The sequence below is a fragment of the Phyllobates terribilis genome, unplaced genomic scaffold (genome assembly GCF_046119375.1).
Source record: "Phyllobates terribilis strain yellow unplaced genomic scaffold, ASM4611937v1 Scaffold_1__5_contigs__length_1240528914, whole genome shotgun sequence".
Lineage (NCBI taxonomy): Eukaryota > Metazoa > Chordata > Amphibia > Anura > Dendrobatidae > Phyllobates > Phyllobates terribilis.
This window is the reverse complement of record NW_027362761.1, coordinates 711058629-711077722: the sequence shown is the minus strand read 5'-3', so window position 1 is coordinate 711077722 and position 19094 is coordinate 711058629. Positions and strand designations below refer to the sequence as shown.

Here is a 19094-nt window from a genome sequence, read left to right as displayed (position 1 = left end):
GGTGTTGGGGGGCACCACATGCCACAAGTTTTTCCAGTCTGAGTTTTGCTGACCACAATGTTTACAAGTCCATCGTCTGATCTTGGATTCTGATTATAGGGAGGTGGGACGATAGTCACGGTCTTAGATTTTGGTGCATAAAAACATTCATAATACACCTTACATGCTATTGTGCTCTCTTTACACCCATACTGCTGCACTTCCTCAGCCACACACCACCATTTATTCACTTGCTGCTCTTTTCCTTCGTCTTATTATTTGTTTAGCTGTTTTGGATCCCATTGGGGGCTCATAGCTTCAACTTATTCCTCCAACAGGCCACCTTTCTACAAATGCCCTCTCAGTGTCCACAGGCCACATTCCTATGGCAAGTCAGAATGAGCTCTCAAGGTGTAGCAGGAAGGCTCACACAGCTCTCTTCCGCTAGACCAGCTGACTAAAGTAGGAAGGCTCACATGAGACCACTCTCTCACCTACTAGACCAGCTCCATATACAATTGAAAGGCCCACACGGCTCGCTGACCCACTACGCCAGGTGTGCAGTTGGGTTTTCCCCTACGCTGATCCTTAACTATCCTGTACATCAACCAGATGAGAGAAGCAGGTACAAACACACACAGATGACCAAAACAATCACTTCCAAGCCTTTTATAAGTAGGCACAATATTATTTTTGATTTCTTTTAAGTTTGTCTCTACATGTTATCTTCAGGTTAAAGCCTAATGGCCAGTCTTGCTGCACAGCATAGTCTGTGCACAGGCAAGGACAATACTCAGTTCTCTGTGCTAGCAATCACCTTCCCCTCCACCCAGCAGCGGCAGAGCAGAGTTTGTTTATCAAAATAAGGACTTATCCCTCATTCTCCCTAAAGAAAGAATGCAAACATGTCCTCTTTCAACTACTTTTAACCCCCAAGTGTAAAATTAAGACCATGAATCCTGAGGTTTAAACCTGCAGCAGACCAGGCAGTTTCTATATTCAACTTAAATATTCCACAAACCATCTGTTCTCCTTTTCAGGATGAGAAAACCCAAAAGGTACCATACTATAAGGGCAGATCACTGACAGGCAGATCTGGCCACTTCTGCCTGATCAGATCCAGGAACTTATACAAACACTACACCTTAAGAAGGACGGGGTATTGACGGATATTCTCAGGTGTAGATTAAAATATCTATAACATTACTTTCCTAGACCAATTATGATGGTTGGGAAAGTCTTTAGATCAGGTAGCCACATGAATATCTTTGATGGCTCCGTCCCTTCAGATTTTACAGTCAGAATACCTTTGCACCTTTCAGAGTATGGTATGTGACAATTCATTCACATGTGGTCATTTAGGGATCTACTTCCCAGTGATCTGAAGTGATCTGACTGCTTTACACAGAGTCCCTCATCTCAATCAGGTCATCTGATATTCAGCTCAAAGCGAATTGAATTTTCTCTGTCACAGACAGTGGACCATACCTAATGGAATCTCAATCAAGAACTTATTTGTCCCTCATACTCAGTTACTCACCATTCATGTCAGTCAGAGGTTCTCATGAACATAAATACAAAAACTCACAGCCTGCCTACTTTACCTAGGGGTTAATACAAAAACTTATAGGGACTGTAGTACTCACTGATACTTCAGGAACACCCAAAGCCGCTTACACAGGCCAGTGGACAGTTATGGCCACAGCTATGGAATCGTACAGAAACTGCCCCAACACTGTACTACGCAACCAGTTAGTAGACAGATAATACTGATCTTATTACTGTATTATTCAACTCTTATACGGACATACATAAAATCACACAACTCACTGGTGATGCCAGTTCTTGAACCATGTTTACAGCCTTATTCAGAAGTCCAGAGAAATCAGGGATTGAAATCAGAATGTAAGAGTGAAAAGGTTCTTACCATGCTGCAGCTGGAAGTTTCAATATTTAAGGACTCCCTCATAAAGCTTCCGAATAGACTGGTTGGCCACGGCCTCACGTTTAGCTCCAAAAACTGTTGTAGCTGTTTGTTCTGGCCCAAAGTCAGATTATGGGATCGAACGAGTGTTACAAACACTCGGAGAGAAGAAATGCACACCAGTTGTGAGCAAAGCAATTCTGTTAATTACCATGTGAGCATTATTCTTATACTATTTACAGACAAATGTAGTTCCCATTGGAAATTTCCATCAGCTGCCTCTTCACACAAACATGTTATCAGATATTTTAGCGATTAGGTCTTGCTCAGCGTACTAGAGACTGGGAAGTATAGGGGGGCCCAGTATGGAAAAAGAGAGGACTGTGTGGAGTCCATGTATCATAAGATGAACAGTGTGGGTGTCATCTTTTGTACAGGGAGCACAGTGAGACAATTACTCAGGGGCACAGCGTAGGGCAGATATTTTTACTCAGGATCATTATGATGACACATTTTTTAGGGCACAGTGTTGAGATGTGCTACAGAAGACCGGAGAAGATGGAAGTTTACAAAGACTAGCTATGGATGTGAAAAGTCATCATGGCATCTGGACAAGATGGAGAAGAAAAGAAAAAGAATGACTCCAGTCAGAGAAGAAGCCACATATAAAAAGGTACCTGAAAGTAAGTGTGTATTTGTGATACTGACTACATCTCATCAGTACTGTGGTTCATGTATGGTCCACAGTTTGATGATGGCTGGTAACAACTACTCGCAATATCTACTTACCATTGTTGGGGAATTGCAGGTTTATGTGATATAATTGTACAGTTAGGTCCATATATATTTGGACAGAGACAACATTTTTCTAACTTTGGTTCTAGACATTACCACAATGAATTTTAAACAAAACAATTCAGGTGCAGTTGAAGTTCAGACTTTCAGCTTTCATTTGAGGGTATCCACATTAAAATTGGATGAAGGGTTTAGGAGTTTCAGCTCCTTAACATGTGCCACTAAACATTGAGAGCATTGAGAAGAGCAGCTAGTAGGCCGAGTAAATATGCAGATTGCATATGAGAGGACACATGATGACTACTCAAACTGCTTAAGCTGTGTATAGGAGAGGGGCGCCAAACAATGTATACGCCAGGTAAAGGAAAACCTACATTCATCTCTGACAACAAACTTTTCAAAACAGAGACAGCATTTTAGTTTCACTTGCATTTCTTTCATGCAGTTGCCTCCATTAGCTGAAGTATCTGTATACCAGGAATAATCATCCAGGTTCATAATACTTCTTATAAAGCAAAGGGCACAAAATGAAATGAAAAGGCAGTCAAAAATTGTTGGTTAGGGGTAATTACTAACTGCATTTATTTTGTCCAAATTTTCACCAAATTGTAAGGAATGTAAATGAATCTGAGGCACTGCCTCAAAAAAAAAATTGGGGGGGGGGGAAACAACTCTTCTTACTATTGTTTTACAAGCCATAATGTTTTTATAACAGGTTTTTTTTTTTGCAAATCACTTAACTTCATCTAATACTAAAGCATTAAGTCGATTTTTTGTATGATATGAAAAAGAGGATATTGTATTGTGCTAAATAACCTTATACTGTAGTGTCGTCTCTTCCTCCTAAATCTGTTTGGGCAGTGGCGGAAAAGAGCATAGACAATAATTTAAGTGTGATCATCATGATGGAGCCACTTAAGTTCTGATTTGTGCACAGTAAATAAGATTTTCAGTGTGCATTGCTGATCTACAACCCCTTGGAAAAATTATGGAATCACCGGGCTCGGAGGATGTTCATTGATGTGGTTTAATGTTGTTGAAAAAAAAGCAGATCGCAGACATGGCACAAAACTAAAGTCATTTCAAATGGCAACTTTAGGGCTTTAAGAAACACTAAAAGAAATCAAGATTAAAAATGTGATACTCAGTAAGGGTCATTTTTTTCAGACCAAGCAGAGGGAAAAAATTATGGAATCACTCAATTCTGAGGAAAAAACTTAAGGAATCATGAAAAACAAACACACAAAAGAACACTCCAATACATCACTAGTATTTTGTTCCACCACCTCTGGCTTTAATAACAGCTTGCGGGAATGGACTTAATGAGTGACAAACAGTACTCTTCATCAATCTGGCTCCAAATTTCTCTGATTGCTGTTGCCAGATCAGCTGGTTGGAGCCTTGTCATGGACCATTTTCTTCAACTTCCACCAAAGATTTTCAATTAGATTTAGATCCGGACTATTTGCAGGCCATAACATTGACCTTATGTGTCTTCTTTCAAGGAATGTTTTCACCGTTTTTGCTCTATGGCAGTATGCATTATCATCTTGAAAAATTATATCATCCCCAAACATCCTTTCAATTGATGGGATAAGAAAACTGTCCAAAATATCAATGCAAGTTTGGGCATTTATTGAAGATGTAATGACAGCCATCTCCCCAGTGCCTTTACCTGACATGCAGCCCCATATCCTCAATGACTGTGGAAATTTGCAGTTTCTCTTCATGCAGTCATCGATATAAATCTCATTGGAACGGCACCAAACAAAAGTTCCAGCATCATCACCTTGCCCAATGCAGATTCGCGATTCATCACTGAATATGACTTTCATCCAGTCATCCACAGTCCACAATTGCTTTTCCTTAGCCCATTGTAACCTTGTTTATTTCTGTTTAGGTGTTAATGATAACTTATGTTTAGCTTTTCTGTATGTAAATCCCATTTCCTTTAGGCGGTTTCTTACAGTTCGGTCACAGACATTGACTCCAGTTTCCTCCCATTCGTTCCTCATTTGTTTTGTTGTGCATTTCCTGTTTTGGAGACATATTGCTTTAAGTTTCTGGTCTTGAGTCTAGTGTTGAGCGAGTATGTTCTATTAACTCTTTCGCCAAGGACGCTCAGGCCGAGCTCCGAGTATTTATAGCTGCTCGGTGATATGGTTGAATCGCTCCGTGTGCATGATTTGCGACTGTTTGACAACTTTATTACATGTGAGGAATGTCTATTTCTTACACATTCCTCACATGTAATAAAGCTGTCAAACAGTTGCAAATCATGCACACTCGAGCGATTCAACCATATCACTAAGCAGCTGTAAATACTCGTAGCTCGGCCCGAGTATACTCGGACAGAACATACTCGCTCAACCCTAGTTTTGACGCTTTGATGTCTTCTTTGGTCTACCAGTATGTTTGCCTTTAACAACCTTCCCATGTTGTTTGTATTTGGTCCAGATTTTAGACACAGCTGACTGTGAACAACCAACATCTTTTGCAACATTGTGTGATGATTTACCTTTCTTTAAGAGTTTGATAATCCTCTCCTTTGTTTCAATTGACATCTCTCATGCTGGAGCCATGATTCATGTCAGTCCACTTGGTGCAACAGCTCTCCAAGGTGTGATCACGCCTTTTTAGATGCAGACTAACGAGCAGATCTAAATTTGATGCAGGTGTTCGTTTTGGAAATTAAAATTTACAGGGTGATTCCATAATTTTTTCCTTCTGTTTGGTCTGAAAAAATTACCCTTACTGAGTACCACATTCTTAATCTTGATTTCTTTTAGTGTTTCTTAAAGCCCTAAAGTTGCCATTTGAAATTACTTTAGTTTTGTGCCATGTCTGTGATCTGCTTTTTTTCAACAACATCTTCAACAACTGAATGAACATCCTCAGAGCCCGGTGATTCCATAATTTTTGGCAGGGGTTGTATGTGTGGAAGGTGTATGGCAAAGGCAGTTAATATCTATACAGACCTAGTCAGATCATAATCATATCGTTAAGGTAGAAATGCCTGACAAGCTTCAATGAAGGAAACTCAAAGTCCATGAAATCAATGGAAGAAATAAAGCTGGTTACTTATCAAAAACTTTTGGCAAAAAGGTGTTCTAAAGGGTATTTATAATTTATGTAAGCTTGTCATCCAGACTGTCTAAAATTTAAATTAAGACAGCAACCAAGCAGGTATGTTTATTTCAATTAGGCATGTGGAATTGAGCTACTTATCTTCCAAAAAATATCAGGTGACTTCAAATCCAACATCTCAAACTTCCTTCATAGCTGAAGTGGTCAGTGGATCAATGAAAGACTGCAAGTTAGTTCACAGCAAAAAATCTGCAGCTGAAGTTCTGATTTCTAACAGATTTTTTGCATTGCAGTTCAATTCATCCAATCCATAGCAGTTTAATGTTTATGTGCTACATTAGGAATAATCACAGGTTAGGTGGTAAATTTGCTGATCGTAAACTACTGATCCTGAGAACGGGGCTCTGAAATGCCAAAATTAGAATGTAGCAGTTGTCTAAGATTACTGAAGATGACGCAAAGCTGTACTCCATTATTTGCAGCAGTCTGTGTGCAAATACCCTAATTGATATCCATAAAACATCAACCTGATAAAATGAAGGGCTCACCCATGCAGGCAAATGTCTTGTGATTCCACTCAATGCTAGAATAAGGCTATGTGCCCACGAAATACTCCGGATTTTTCCTGAGTGTTTCTGCATCTCCCTGGCAGAAAAAACGCATGCGGATTTTACTACATGTAGTCATGCGGATCTTATGCGATCCAATGCAAGTCAATGGTGGCGATTTTGCAGCGAAATCGCACTAGAATTGGTTTTGCTACGGGTTTTTCCGCAAAGCGAATTCACAGCGGAAATTTCTGCATGATATACACAGCACATGCGGATTTGCATTGCAGTAAATGGCAGACCTATTACAAGCAATTTTAATGCATTTTCGCATTGAAAATACGTTGGAAAAACGCATTAAAATCGCTTTGTGTGCACATAGCCTAAAGCTTGCTTTGCATTTCAGACCTTCCAAGAAAATATAAAGTAGTTTGCCGTATGCAGAATATAATGCTATATGATCTGGTAGATACTGTCTGGATAAAGCATGAGAGGAGTTCAAAATATTTGCAAAACGGTTTAAATTTATTTTAGGTCAATATACTAATTCATATAAATGTTTGGAGGGGAAAAAAAAAAAAATTCCCACCTATACATATCACAAAACATAGATAAAAGGGTAAGTTGTGATTTTTAAAGGTTGTCCAAGCAATGAAAATAAGCATTGCTAGTATTCTACATGTTTGCACCCTTTTAGATAAATTTGTCCAATTGCTTTATTATGTGACATGGTATAAACTAATATATTAGTAATAAAACCTATTATATGTGAGGTTCTTAAGCTACACAAAATTATTTGTCAAACTACTGAATGTGAAAGAAGTTACAAAAAAAACAAAAAAAAAAACAAAAACACAAAAACAGAACAAAGCAAAGAAAGCTAGAAAAATCTCAAAAGGGTAACCAAAACCACTTCTAATAAAGAAAAAAAAACTTGAGAAGTTTAGAAGAGTGGGAATGTGTGTTTTGTGTGCACCAGTTTCACCAATAATTGTCAGAAGTTTTTTTTTTCCCCTTCTCTTTAATCAGCTGCCCTTAAAAGCAAAGAGACATTCATCAATGCCTTAGAACAAGTTTCCCTCGACCAATACTATTGTGAAATCCTTTACTTCCATCCGGCCCATGTGGAAGGCGAAGTACTCCAGTTGGAACCCCAGGTGAGACAGGGTTTTTTTTCATAGCCAATGAATTGCAGGGAAGGAATGCATTCTCCATATGTACATCGTAAGCAGCAGCTTTTCGTTTCTGTACCCATGGGCTGGAAGAGTAAATGCCACTGTCATGAGCATTCTCTGGAAACCTTTGACAAACTTCTGGGCTTGTTCCTGGGCTAGAAAGAAATCTATTTCCAAGATCTGTGGCCAAGGGAGAAAAGTTGTGGTATGGTTGGGGGAAACATTTTCGTGTTAGTACTGGAGAAGATCGAGGACTGCTGAATAATTGTGGTCTAAAAGCAACATCAGCATTTGTAAAATTGACAGGGGCTAGATAATGAGGTCCCAAAACTGGTGAGGATGGAGCACTATCAGACTCAGAGGAGTTATAGCAGGACGATTCTTCTATTGTATGTCTAAACTTTCTAAGAACTCTATGTTTTTTTACCAACTTCTTATCAGGCAAATCAGAGTTTTCAATTTCATCGGACTTCATGCCACTTTTTTTGCATGTTCCTCGCCCACTTACTGGTATCACCTTGAAGGAACTGGTGTTACACAGATTGGAGTTGAATGTATCTAATGCCCTCCTGGCCCCTTCTAGAGTATCATATTCTATAAGTGCAGAGCTTCTTGTAGCAAGGTCAGGGTATTTAGACAAATATTTTTTAACGTCGCAAGGCATTTCCTTATTAGGTTTTATGATGCGCACTGAAATGATAGCGCCATATGAAGCAAACATACATGTAACAGTCTCCAAAAAGTTTTGAGGTAAAATTTTCTCTCCATTATCTAGATTCCAGGCCAACAATTGTTTGGTGGGAGGAAGAGCAAGAAGACTCTCTGGAATTGGCTTTTTTCGCCTTACTTTAGTTTCCTCCTCATTAACCTCTAAGGATTCAGAAAACTGAAGCGCATACAAGGTTTGTCTCCAGTCTCGAGTTAGAGACTTAATCTGAAAAAAATAAAAGTACAAATGACGTAAATAATAGCGAATACAAATAGTGGTGTATTCAATTCTATTTTGTTGATATATTCTAGAGAGATAATTAAATGCAGGTTTCTAACTACATTGATGCCCTCAGAAATGACAAGATAGCCTAGCATAATGGCTTTGTATTTAATCATGTAGTTTAATTATCGGCACCACAGCAAATAGGGAATGTGCCTAGGACTGCGAGTAGTTAAAAGCTAAAGGCTGGAATGATACTTCAAAATGGTTACAGGGGTCCTGTGGAAGTGCAGGACACTGGATTGGAAGAAAAGAGGTCAGTGGAAGGGTCAAAGGAGTATAAGAAGGCAGGTGTGGTACAAGGCTACTATACCTCATCGCTGGAAGAATCACCCACCCTCCCTCTGTTTTTTTCAGGTGGTCACAGCTGGCGTTTTTTTTCATGCGCACTGCCTCGTGCAGCGACATTGGCATGGCTTTTGTTTGAATAAATTACACGATGAATAAATTGAAACTTTAAAAGTGGATGTTATGGTAATCAATAAAATATAGGAAAAATAAAGCTGTGGCCATTCATTCACCCAACATCGGTCTGGGTGTTTTTTCTTAATTTACAAAGCCTTTTTTCAGGCAGGTCATTGGAAGCAGTCTTTATTATTTAAGATGGTGAAATGATTAATGAGGCTAGCCATACACTTGCACACTTTTGACCGACCATCTCTCCTGACTTATCCATACACCTGATTGCTCAGGTCAGCCCAGCATTCATGTGTTTTAGACAGGGACAGAATAGAAAGGCGGTGTTGAAACGCAAACTATCTGATCAGCTGTCAAGGGAGAGTCAGGAGGCCTCCATACGGATAAGGGGTAGGAAATTAACAGTCATTTTATATAATAGGTTAAGAATTATTTACAGGTTTTTTATGATTCTGAATAGCTTGCAAGCAATTTCTTTGGGAGCTCACTGCATATGAATTTATAGAGGTCCTATAAAACACTGCAAATTCATCGCTAAGTGATAATATTCCTAGCATTTAACTTTAAGTCTTCCCCCTGAACAGTTTTAAAAGGGGTTGCCAACTACTTTTATATACTTTTTTTTTAATGGAGCACAGGGTGGTTTGTCACATAACCACGATAGCTGATTGGCTGCAGCCTTAAAGTTCTGTCTCCCCCTGTACACACGAGAGAGACCTGTTAGTCAACAGTTCTATCGTCTGTGGTTTGTTCAGCATGTGCGTGTAAATATGGTGGACAACCCCTTTAACCACCCCTTGAAGTGCTCCTCTACCTGTTTTAAGTTGGGTATAACACCAATTTATAAATAGTGCTTTCACTTCTACAATGTACTGCTGTATTTTTTTCTATTATGATTTTTCATATTACATCAATTCTATTAAAAGGGTTTTAATATAGATAGGTAAAAGGGGAGCAAATGGCAAAGTTTTGTTTGAAATACTCCCCGATTAAGGATTTAAATTCTTGTTAAAGGGGATTTCCCACGAACAAAAGTTCATTTTAATCAATAGATCTTGGAATAATAATAATTTCCACAATTGAATGCTTTTAAATAAAATGTTCCTGTGCTGAGATAATCTTATAAATGTGCCCCTGTTATGTACTGTGTAATGGCTGTGTCTGACTGTGCACGAACATGGTCTGATCATACCACAGCTCCTGGGCAGGGGAGGAAGCTAAAGAGTATACAGACATTACAGCAGGGGATCACAGCTGATTCTTTCTTTGAAGTAAAACTTTGTTTAAAAACAGGCAGGGAAATGTTTTACCTCACAGAAAAAATCATCTGTGATCCCGTGCTGTAATGTCTGTATACTCTCTTGGTTCCTCCCCTGCCCAGGAACTGTGGTATGATCAGACCATGTTCTGTACACGGTCAGACACCGGCCATTACACAGGGGAATATTTATAAGATTATCTCAGCACAGGAACATTTTATTTAAACACAATAATAAGTTCCACAATTGGATATTCCAAGATCTATTGATTCAAATGAACTTTTGTTTGAGGGAAAACCCCTTTAAGTGGAGGACTGGACAAGGAATATCAAGAAAACAGTACTGTAGGATGGAATTTTCTTTAAAGAGAATGTGTCAACCAGGCTTTTGCCATCTCCTTTGAGTGCAGCATAATGTAGGGACAGATACCCTGATTCCAGGTCTAGCATTTACTAAAGCACTTGCTGTAGTTTTGATAAAACACTTATAAGCATGATATCATATCTGAGAGGACTAGTGCTGCCATGTAATCCTCCATATTTATGTTCTTCTTATAACTGACAGTTTTGGTCTACACAGAGCATAGGCAGAAAGCTGCAAAGTTTGTGGGAACTGTCATTTTACAATTCACTCTGAATGCTGTTAATGTTTTCATTTTAGCATTATGGGCTGCAATCATATCCCTTACTCATGACTTAGTATTGTTTTCCAATGTGTCTGAAAATAAGATGTAGTTACTTACCGGTAACGGGATTTCTCTGAGCCCATGACAGCACCATGGAGAGAGGGGATCCGCCCTTCAAAGACAGGAAACCTACAGATAAAAAAGGGCGGCACCTCTCCCCGCATCAGTTGTTTACAGGGCACGAGAGGACCTCCAAATTATTACAGCAAAAAATATCATCATGGTATTGCTTCATCACGTGTGGAGGGAGGGAATATACGAGTGCTGTCCTGGGCTCAGAGAAATCCCGTTACCGGTAAGTAACTACGTCTTTCTCCCTCCCCCATGACAGCACCACGGAGAGAATTACAGAGAATTGTACTCTAGGGAGGGACCACTGCTTCCAGAACCCTTCTCCCGAAGGTGAGATCAGAGGAAGAAGCTAGGTCCAGCCTATAATGTTTGAAGAAAGTAGAATGGTATGACCAAGTTGCAGCTTTACATATCTCCTCTATGGAGACGCCTGCTTTTTTCGCCCAGGAGGTTGCCACTGCCCTTTTTGAAGGAGCCTTCAATCCCTCCGAAGTGGTTTCCCCGCTTGATGAATATGCTAGGGAAATGGCGTCTCTTATCCACTTCGCCAGTGTGCACTTCGAGGCCATTAACCCTTTACAAGGACCCTAAAAACATACAAAAAGAGCCCTATCCTTCCTACACTCCTTTGTGGTTGCCAGGTATTGGATTAGACACCTTCTCACGTCTAGAGTATGGAGGTCTTTTTCTCCTTTGTTTTTGGGATTGGAGCAAAAAGGAAGAAAGGTTGACTTCTTGGGATCTATGAAATCGAGAGGTCACTTTGGGCAAATATGCTGGGTCAGGTTTGAGAACTACTCTGTCCTCCAAAATCTGTGTAAAGGGCCTGGATATCACTAACCCTGCATGCTGATGTTACCGCCAATAAAAGTGATGTCTTGAGGGGCAGTATTTTTAGCGACCCACAGTTTAAGGGTTCGAAGGGGGGCTTAGTCAAGGCCATAGGAAGTAAATTTAAGTCCCAAGGTGGTAGTTTTTGACTAGCTATAGGTCTGGATCTGGCCGAAGCTTTGATGAACCTGGCTATCCATCTGTCCCTAGCCGAATCACAATTATACAGTGCCCCTAAAGCTGTGACCTGGACCTTCAGGGTGCTAGTAGCTAAACCTTGCTCTAACCCTTTCTGTAAGAATTAAAGCATGGTCAGCACTGGAGCTTTTCCCATTATGCTAGACCCTGAAAAACCCAGGAACTTCCTCCAAGTTTTCACATAGAGCCTAGTAGTAACTAGTTTACTACTCTGGAGTAGGGTGGCAATTAGATTTGGGGAAAAATCTCTATCTTTTATAAATCTTCACTTTATGCTTGGTCTTGCTAGCACTTTTCCCCGTCTAAAAAACGAGAGGGAAAGGGGCTAATTATAATACGAACTTTCACAGAGATCACTTACCAATCCAATGCGAACAGGGGTACCGGTTTAGGAAAAGGGATCACATCCTCCGTGGATTTCCCTTTGCTGGATGGGGACTTGACTATGGTGGAATCTTTGCTGTGCCTGGTGGATTTTGCCGAACGCCCACTTCCATTGCTGCCGTGACTATGGTGCTGAAAGACGTCAAGGTGCCGCGGCTCCTGCTGTCTCCGTTTCTGTCGCTGCTGCAGTGGTGCATCTGGATCCGGGCTCTGCTCATCCAGCGGGCTTAGCTGATCCTGGGACAGCTCTCTCCTGGTCGACCCCCTTATATTATAGAGAGGACCGCCAGAGAACTACTCAGGGCCTTAACCATGGCTCCTTTTTATGTGGAGCAGTCTCCGGCGTCCTCCCAGCGCTTACCAGCCTCCTGTGCCGGGTTACTTCCGGTCACGTGCCCCCTCCGTCCACGTCATTAGAAAGAGCCTCCGGCACATCACCGCACATGCGCAGTCGGACGCCTGGAAGCCCAGCACCGCAACATGGTGCGGCAGCTGCGCTACTACTACCACTCATGAAGGCCCGCCGGACCCAGCGGGCCTTCTTTTCTTCAGGTACCACTCCTACACTGAAGGTTCCCCATCAAGGACAGGAAACCAACTGTTGTGGAGAGAGGTACCGCCCTTTTTTATCTGGTTTCCTGTTCTTGAAGGGTGGATCCCCTCTCTCCATGGTGCTGTCATGGGGGAGGGAGAAAATGTTAGCAGCAGATTAAACTACAGCAATCTCTGTACATACAGTCATGGCCTAAAGTTTTGAGACTGACAAATTTTGGTTTCTACAAAGTTTGTGGCTTTTATAGTGGCAATTTGCATTAACTCTAGATCAGTGTTTCCCAAACTCCAGGTTCTCTCACCTGTGCAATACTAAGGAAATTCTGAACACATTATGTGTTGGGGGGGGGGGGGGGGCGTAAGGACAGGGTTTGGGAAACACTGCTCCAGATTATTATGGAGAGAGATCAGATGAATTGAAAAATATTGCACAGTCATTCAATCATGAAAAATTAACCCCTTCTCGCAAAAGGACATTATATTCACGCTTTGAGAAGGGGTCTCTAACGGCCACAGCTGGAGCAGAGTTCCGGCAGTGGCCGTTAATCATTTTATCTGCTGTAAATCTCTGACAGCGCATTAGAAAAAAAGAGGATCCAGCACCTTCAGTCCGGAATTTATTTATTTTTTTTAAAAAAAACATTTATTGAAAAACTTGAACACTGAGTTCTTAGTCCTAGTAAGACACTACTAGGACTAAGAACCCAGTGTTTGAAACGCGTCAGTTGCATGCTCCTGACAAATAGCACTTTTTATCATGAATTTTTAAATCAAGTTTTTCAATAATTTTTTTTTTTTTTTTAATAAATAAATAAATACATTTCCGGACTGAAGGTGCTGGAGCCTCTTTTTTCTAATGGGATATCTACCTTGTTTGCTGACTCAAGCTTCATGATCCGTGCACGGCCGGAATGAACATTATACAAGGACTGGTGAGAGCTGATACACTAACAGCGGTATTTAAATGGAAAGCATGCATGCGCCTGTAACTCACTGGCTCCCTGCTACGCAATTGCGGGGAAAATGGGTTAATATGACCCATTTATGTTTTGCTGAAGACCCCAGTCACTGTAATCCTCAGTTCTCCTGTGAAGCGCTGTTGTAGGCTGAGCTCAATAGCAGGCAGAGATTTTCATTATATACTGCAGTATATAGTATAAGCGATCAAACAATCATAGGTTCAATTCTCCTGACTGAAAAAAACAAAAACAAAAAGGAATAAAACAAAAATATAAAAAGTTCAAGTCACCCCACCATTTCGCCCATAAAGAAAAAAAGAATACTGCCATTAATAAAGAATTGTATCTAAACATCCTACAAAAGAAACTTCTCCCAATCAAGGAGCAATTTGGTGATGAACATTGCTTTTTGCAACATATTGAAGCACCAAATGAACAAGGGAAAGTGATAACTAAATGGCTTGGTGAAGAAAACGCTCACATTTCGGTTCCATGGACAGAAAACTAATTAGATTTCAAGCCTATTGAAAAACCTATGGTCAATCCCATAAAATAAAAATAAAAGAAATTAAAAAAAAAAAAAAAAACAGAAATTGTGATAAACTCCAAGCACTCATTAGGCAAGAATGGGGTATCATCCGTAAGGATTTGGCCGAGAAGTGTGTATCCAGCATGTCAGGACGAATTGCACAAATCCTGAAAATAAGTGTCAACACTGTAAATATTGAGTCTTTGAATAAACTTGATGTATTTAGCATAACTCTAGTATTGCAGATGGCGGCCATTATCCACCCCCTTAAGGTTCATGCCCACTCACCCCAAAATTCCCTAAAGAATGACAGACGAGTCTTTTGGATTAAATTTGCCAAAACAGCCTTTATTACAAACAAAATAAACACAATTTAAACTAAGGAGGTTCTTGGAGCTCCAAATGCCTGGTGGTACCCAAGATGTAGCATTCTTGCATTATCCGCAGTCGCAAATGCAGGCTATGTTATATCGCTGAAAACCCATTGCCTTATCACTGACTCCCAGGGACCCCACGCTTTTGAGTCCCAAAATTTCCAATACCAAATTCCAAAACACAATTCTACTCTATGCCAAAAGTTGCAAAAAAATTCGGCCCATAGGCATAATTCGGCATGCTATCTTTTCCAGGCAACAATTGAAGATTGGGCAATTTAATTTTCTTAATCATACAAGCATCCTGAACTCCATCTGCACAAAATCAATGGTGATGCAAAAAAAAAAAAAAACAACACTAAAAAAGGGAGTGAATGGACCCCTCAGGTTTTGTTTAAAACAGCGGACAACGCACTATCATTGCCAATAACAAACCAGGGATTCTGGAGATCCAAAGCACAAAAAAAAAATCTGTGAAATCATGATTAACTGATGAGATCCTAGTAACGTCACATACCACCCATTCTAGGAATGAGCTGAACAAAGTACACAAAATCGAGCAGCCCATTAGAAAGCACCAATCCACAAAATAACCACCCTCACAAAAGCAACCCAACAAATATAAAACCCTCAAGATGAAAGGGCAATAACCGAAAAGCAGACCGTTTTCACCAACAGCGCCCCCCCTCTTCACCAAGTGTCACATCAAAAGAGGTAAAAACCATGGAGCAAAGGTCCAGGGTCTAGTCCATTGTTTATCAAATGACCTTTTGGACAAGATAGATGGTGAGAGACACAAAATTGATTCTGCTCCTTCTTAGGTACCACTCACAGCAGCAATACTACCAAGTTGGGAAAGGGAGGAGACTAAAAAGGCCCCACCATTCAATTCTGTCAAAACTCTGACAGCGGCATTTAACTTGCGCTTCTGGGAAGCGTGTTGTTGGCTCTGCCCATCGACAACCCCGTCACGTGATCGCAGGTCACCGATGGGTTGGCATGACAACCCGGGGTCTGGATGAGACCCTTGTGGTTGTCATAGCCGATCTGCTATAAGCGCCACCCACTGGTCAGCGTTCATAGCAGATGAGCACTTTCGTTACACATAGCATTGCTGAAGCCCTGCTATGTGTAACAGAGGCGATCGGACAACTGCAGTTTCAAGTCTCCTAAGGAGACTATTGAAGCAAGTACAAAAAAAAATGTTTTTAAAAATGTTAAAAACATTAAGTTGAAATGACCCCCCCTTTCGCCCCATCCAAAATAAAATAAAAATAAAAAAATAAAAATATTCACATATTTGGTATTGCCACGTTCAGAACCGCCTAATCCATCAATATAAAAAAAATAAATAAATCAGATTGGTAAACAGTGCAACGATAAAAAAAATCTAAACACCAGAATTTTTTTTGTCACCACAACATTGCAATAAAATGCAAATAAATAAAATGCAACAAAAAACAGGCGATCAAAACATCGTATCTGAATCAAAATGGCATCAATAAAAACGTCAACTCGGCGCGCAAAAAATTAAGCCCTCACTCGGCCCCCAGATCCCAAAAAATGGAGACACTACAAGTCTTGGAAAATGGTGCCTTTTTTACTTTGTTTAAAAAATAAAAAAAAATTTGGATTTTTTTTTCACCACTCAAATAAAAAAATAACCTATACATGTTTGGTGTCTACGAACTCGTAATGACTTGGAGAATAATCATGGCAGGGGTCAATTTTACCATGTAGTGAACAAGGTAAAAAAAAAAAATTGTGGAATTGCATTTTTTTGCAATTTCACCGCACTTGGAATTTTTTTTCCAGTTTTCCAGTACACGTTATGCTAAAACCAATGGTGGCGTTCAAAAGTACAACTCGTCCCGCAAAAAACTAGACCGAAAAATAAAAAGGCTAGGGCTCTGGGAAGAAGGGGAGCAAAAAATGAAAACGCAAAAACGGAAAAGGGCTGCAGCGTGAAGGGGTTAAAATCAGCTGCCACCTACGCCTCTCCTCCTCATACATACCTCTATTTTTTCCCATTATCCAGATTAAAATTTCTTCAAAAGGGAGAAGAAAAAATATTTCCATGTATTTGTCCCTCAAATTTTTTTCCTTTACTTTTTTTTCAATGGGCTTAAAGAGGACCCATAAAAAAATAAACCTCTCCTTTTGCGCGATTATCCAAAATGATTTTAGGACAATCCTTATCAGTCTGTATTGACACCAAAACACTACTCCTACTTATAGCCTCCCCCACAGTGAGATTAGTAACCTGCCCTGAGATATTGTACCCTGAACCACAAATGGGGAAACCAGTTAGCCCACTGCTTGCGAAGTCCAAATACTTCAGTAACTTCTGTACACTCCCTAGCAATTTTTTCCAAAAGCTCCTCTTCCCCTCTCTAAATCCTGTAACTCCATGCTAAGCCAACTAAGGGTACTACCCTGTGATAAATCCTGTTAAAAGTTTGCCCAGGGAACATATACCCTAGAAGAGGATGGACACCACATAGAGAGAGGTAATCACCAGGCTGCAGTGGTGCTTGAAACCCACCAGACAAAACTCCAGCATTCAGATGATCCTCATCCTGCTATCCAGAGCTTAACCATTCAATGGACTATCCACTACCTTCAGAACAGGCCACACAGCTCCACCCCAGACCAACATCCTGGAAGTCTGCTGCCAGCTGCATGCAGACCCTGTGTGATCCACCAACAATTTGCAGTGGTCCACTTTGTTGCCTAGTAAACCCCAGTCCTTCCAGATCAGGTGCCGATTGTAGACAGGAATCACTTGTAGAAAAGCAGGCCCAATGACCGGAACCTCGACGAATGGACACGCTGCCATGCTGGAGGAAACTGAAATTCGAGTGTTAGTAGGCCTAGCCACCTGGTAAACTGCAGGCCTACACTGCTCTGCCGACACCGACGACATGGAAGGAGTCCTCACAGACCAAGATCTGTGATCCGCAGCAGAAGTGGACGGATCCTTACCTGAAGGGTCCTTGGTGGGATCCCTGTGGAGCAAATGAGGCGTTGGAGCCACATCCACGGCATACTGCCCTCCAAGAATCTCCTGAATGCACAACCTCAGACATAGTTCACCAAGACCAGCTGCAGCCCTGAGCTACTCCAGGATGTCTTATACCACCACCTTCACAGTCAAGGACACTAGAAAAGGAGAAACCAGGATGTATGCGAGGCATGGGAGGACCTATTCTAGTGGTACCTCGATGCAGTCTGAAATCCCAACCATACTAGTTATATGCCCGTGCTTTGGTTGATCCCAGCCCTCAACTATTAACTCTTTAAACTCCAACATACATTAAACTAACACCAAAGCAGCCCTATATAAACTTTCAAGTGAATATGTCAGTAGGATCATCTCTCCTAAGCTATCTATATGGGCATGCAGTCATAAAAAGTTGAATAAAATGATACCTTGATATCTGCATTCCAATGTCTTATTCCAGAGAAATCCACATTTTTCTTATATGTAAATGCACTGTTTAGAACTATAGGTAGGACACTGATCTGCATCCAGAGCTCATTTTAAATGAAAACTTGCTTATAATTGTATTCCAGTAACCATAGAAACATCTGAGTAAGAGAACGAACACTGAAGCAGAAAACTTCTTGAAAACCAAAATTTGTCTGAGTCTCAAACGTTTTAGCCATGACTGTACATTATACTGTTTTCAGATAAGGTAGAAAAAAACCTGGTGACAAAGTCCACTTTAAAATGCTACTAACCTGAACAATACAAAATATTTTCCCCCGACTAGTGTGCTACTTTCCCACAATGGAATACAAATACATACCTTTTTGAAGGAAGTGATTAACTTGATGCTTACATAGCCCATTTTGTTTTTTTGGACATGTTTGAGTAAAAATGCATCATTAGACAAGTTTTCATCTGACAAGTAGAATTCCACTCTGTTTACAATTTTATAGATTAGTTTCAAATCAGGAATTGAATAACCTCCATCATACGAATCATCATCCAAAGTGTCATACAAGTCACAGAAACTTCTGGAAAGAGATATGAGAAAAAAATTACAAATCTGTCACTTACATAAAATTCATATAGCCATGAGAGGCATATCTGATGAATTTTGGCCTAAAAGCTTTGAAAAATCATAAAATTTTGCAAATTTTGGAATCTTTACATCAGTTTCTCCCAGCTCCACCAAAATGGGCAGAGGTGCAACAGGGGCGTGAGGCTGTAAGGGATATGGACTGAATTGTCACATTTCTACCCCTGAAAACACCAATCGCGTCATCTGTATTGTATGATGTGAATTAGGTCTTCCATCTTTTGTATATATAGTGTCATGTTAATTT

General features: G+C 40.4%; 1 protein-coding gene across 1 annotated transcript; it reads right to left on the bottom strand.

Annotated features, from left to right (window-relative positions):
* Positions 1–7389: 7389 nt before the first annotated feature.
* LOC141155288 (la-related protein 6-like) lies at positions 7390–18836 on the bottom strand. Its single transcript, XM_073642159.1, has 3 exons — positions 18826–18836; positions 18572–18782; positions 7390–8442 (listed from the first exon to the last, which is right to left on the bottom strand). The coding sequence occupies exons 1-3, from the start codon at positions 18834–18836 to the stop codon at positions 7390–7392; spliced, it is 1275 nt and encodes a 424-aa protein (XP_073498260.1).
* Positions 18837–19094: the final 258 nt, after the last annotated feature.

What these genes read in the sequence shown, in the direction of transcription:
- LOC141155288 (XM_073642159.1), bottom strand. An exon ending in TAATCACTTCCTTCAAAAAG is followed by an intron (nt 8,443 to 18,571) that starts GTATGTATTTGT and finishes TATTTTTTTCAG; the next exon opens with ATTAAGTCTCTAACTCGAGA.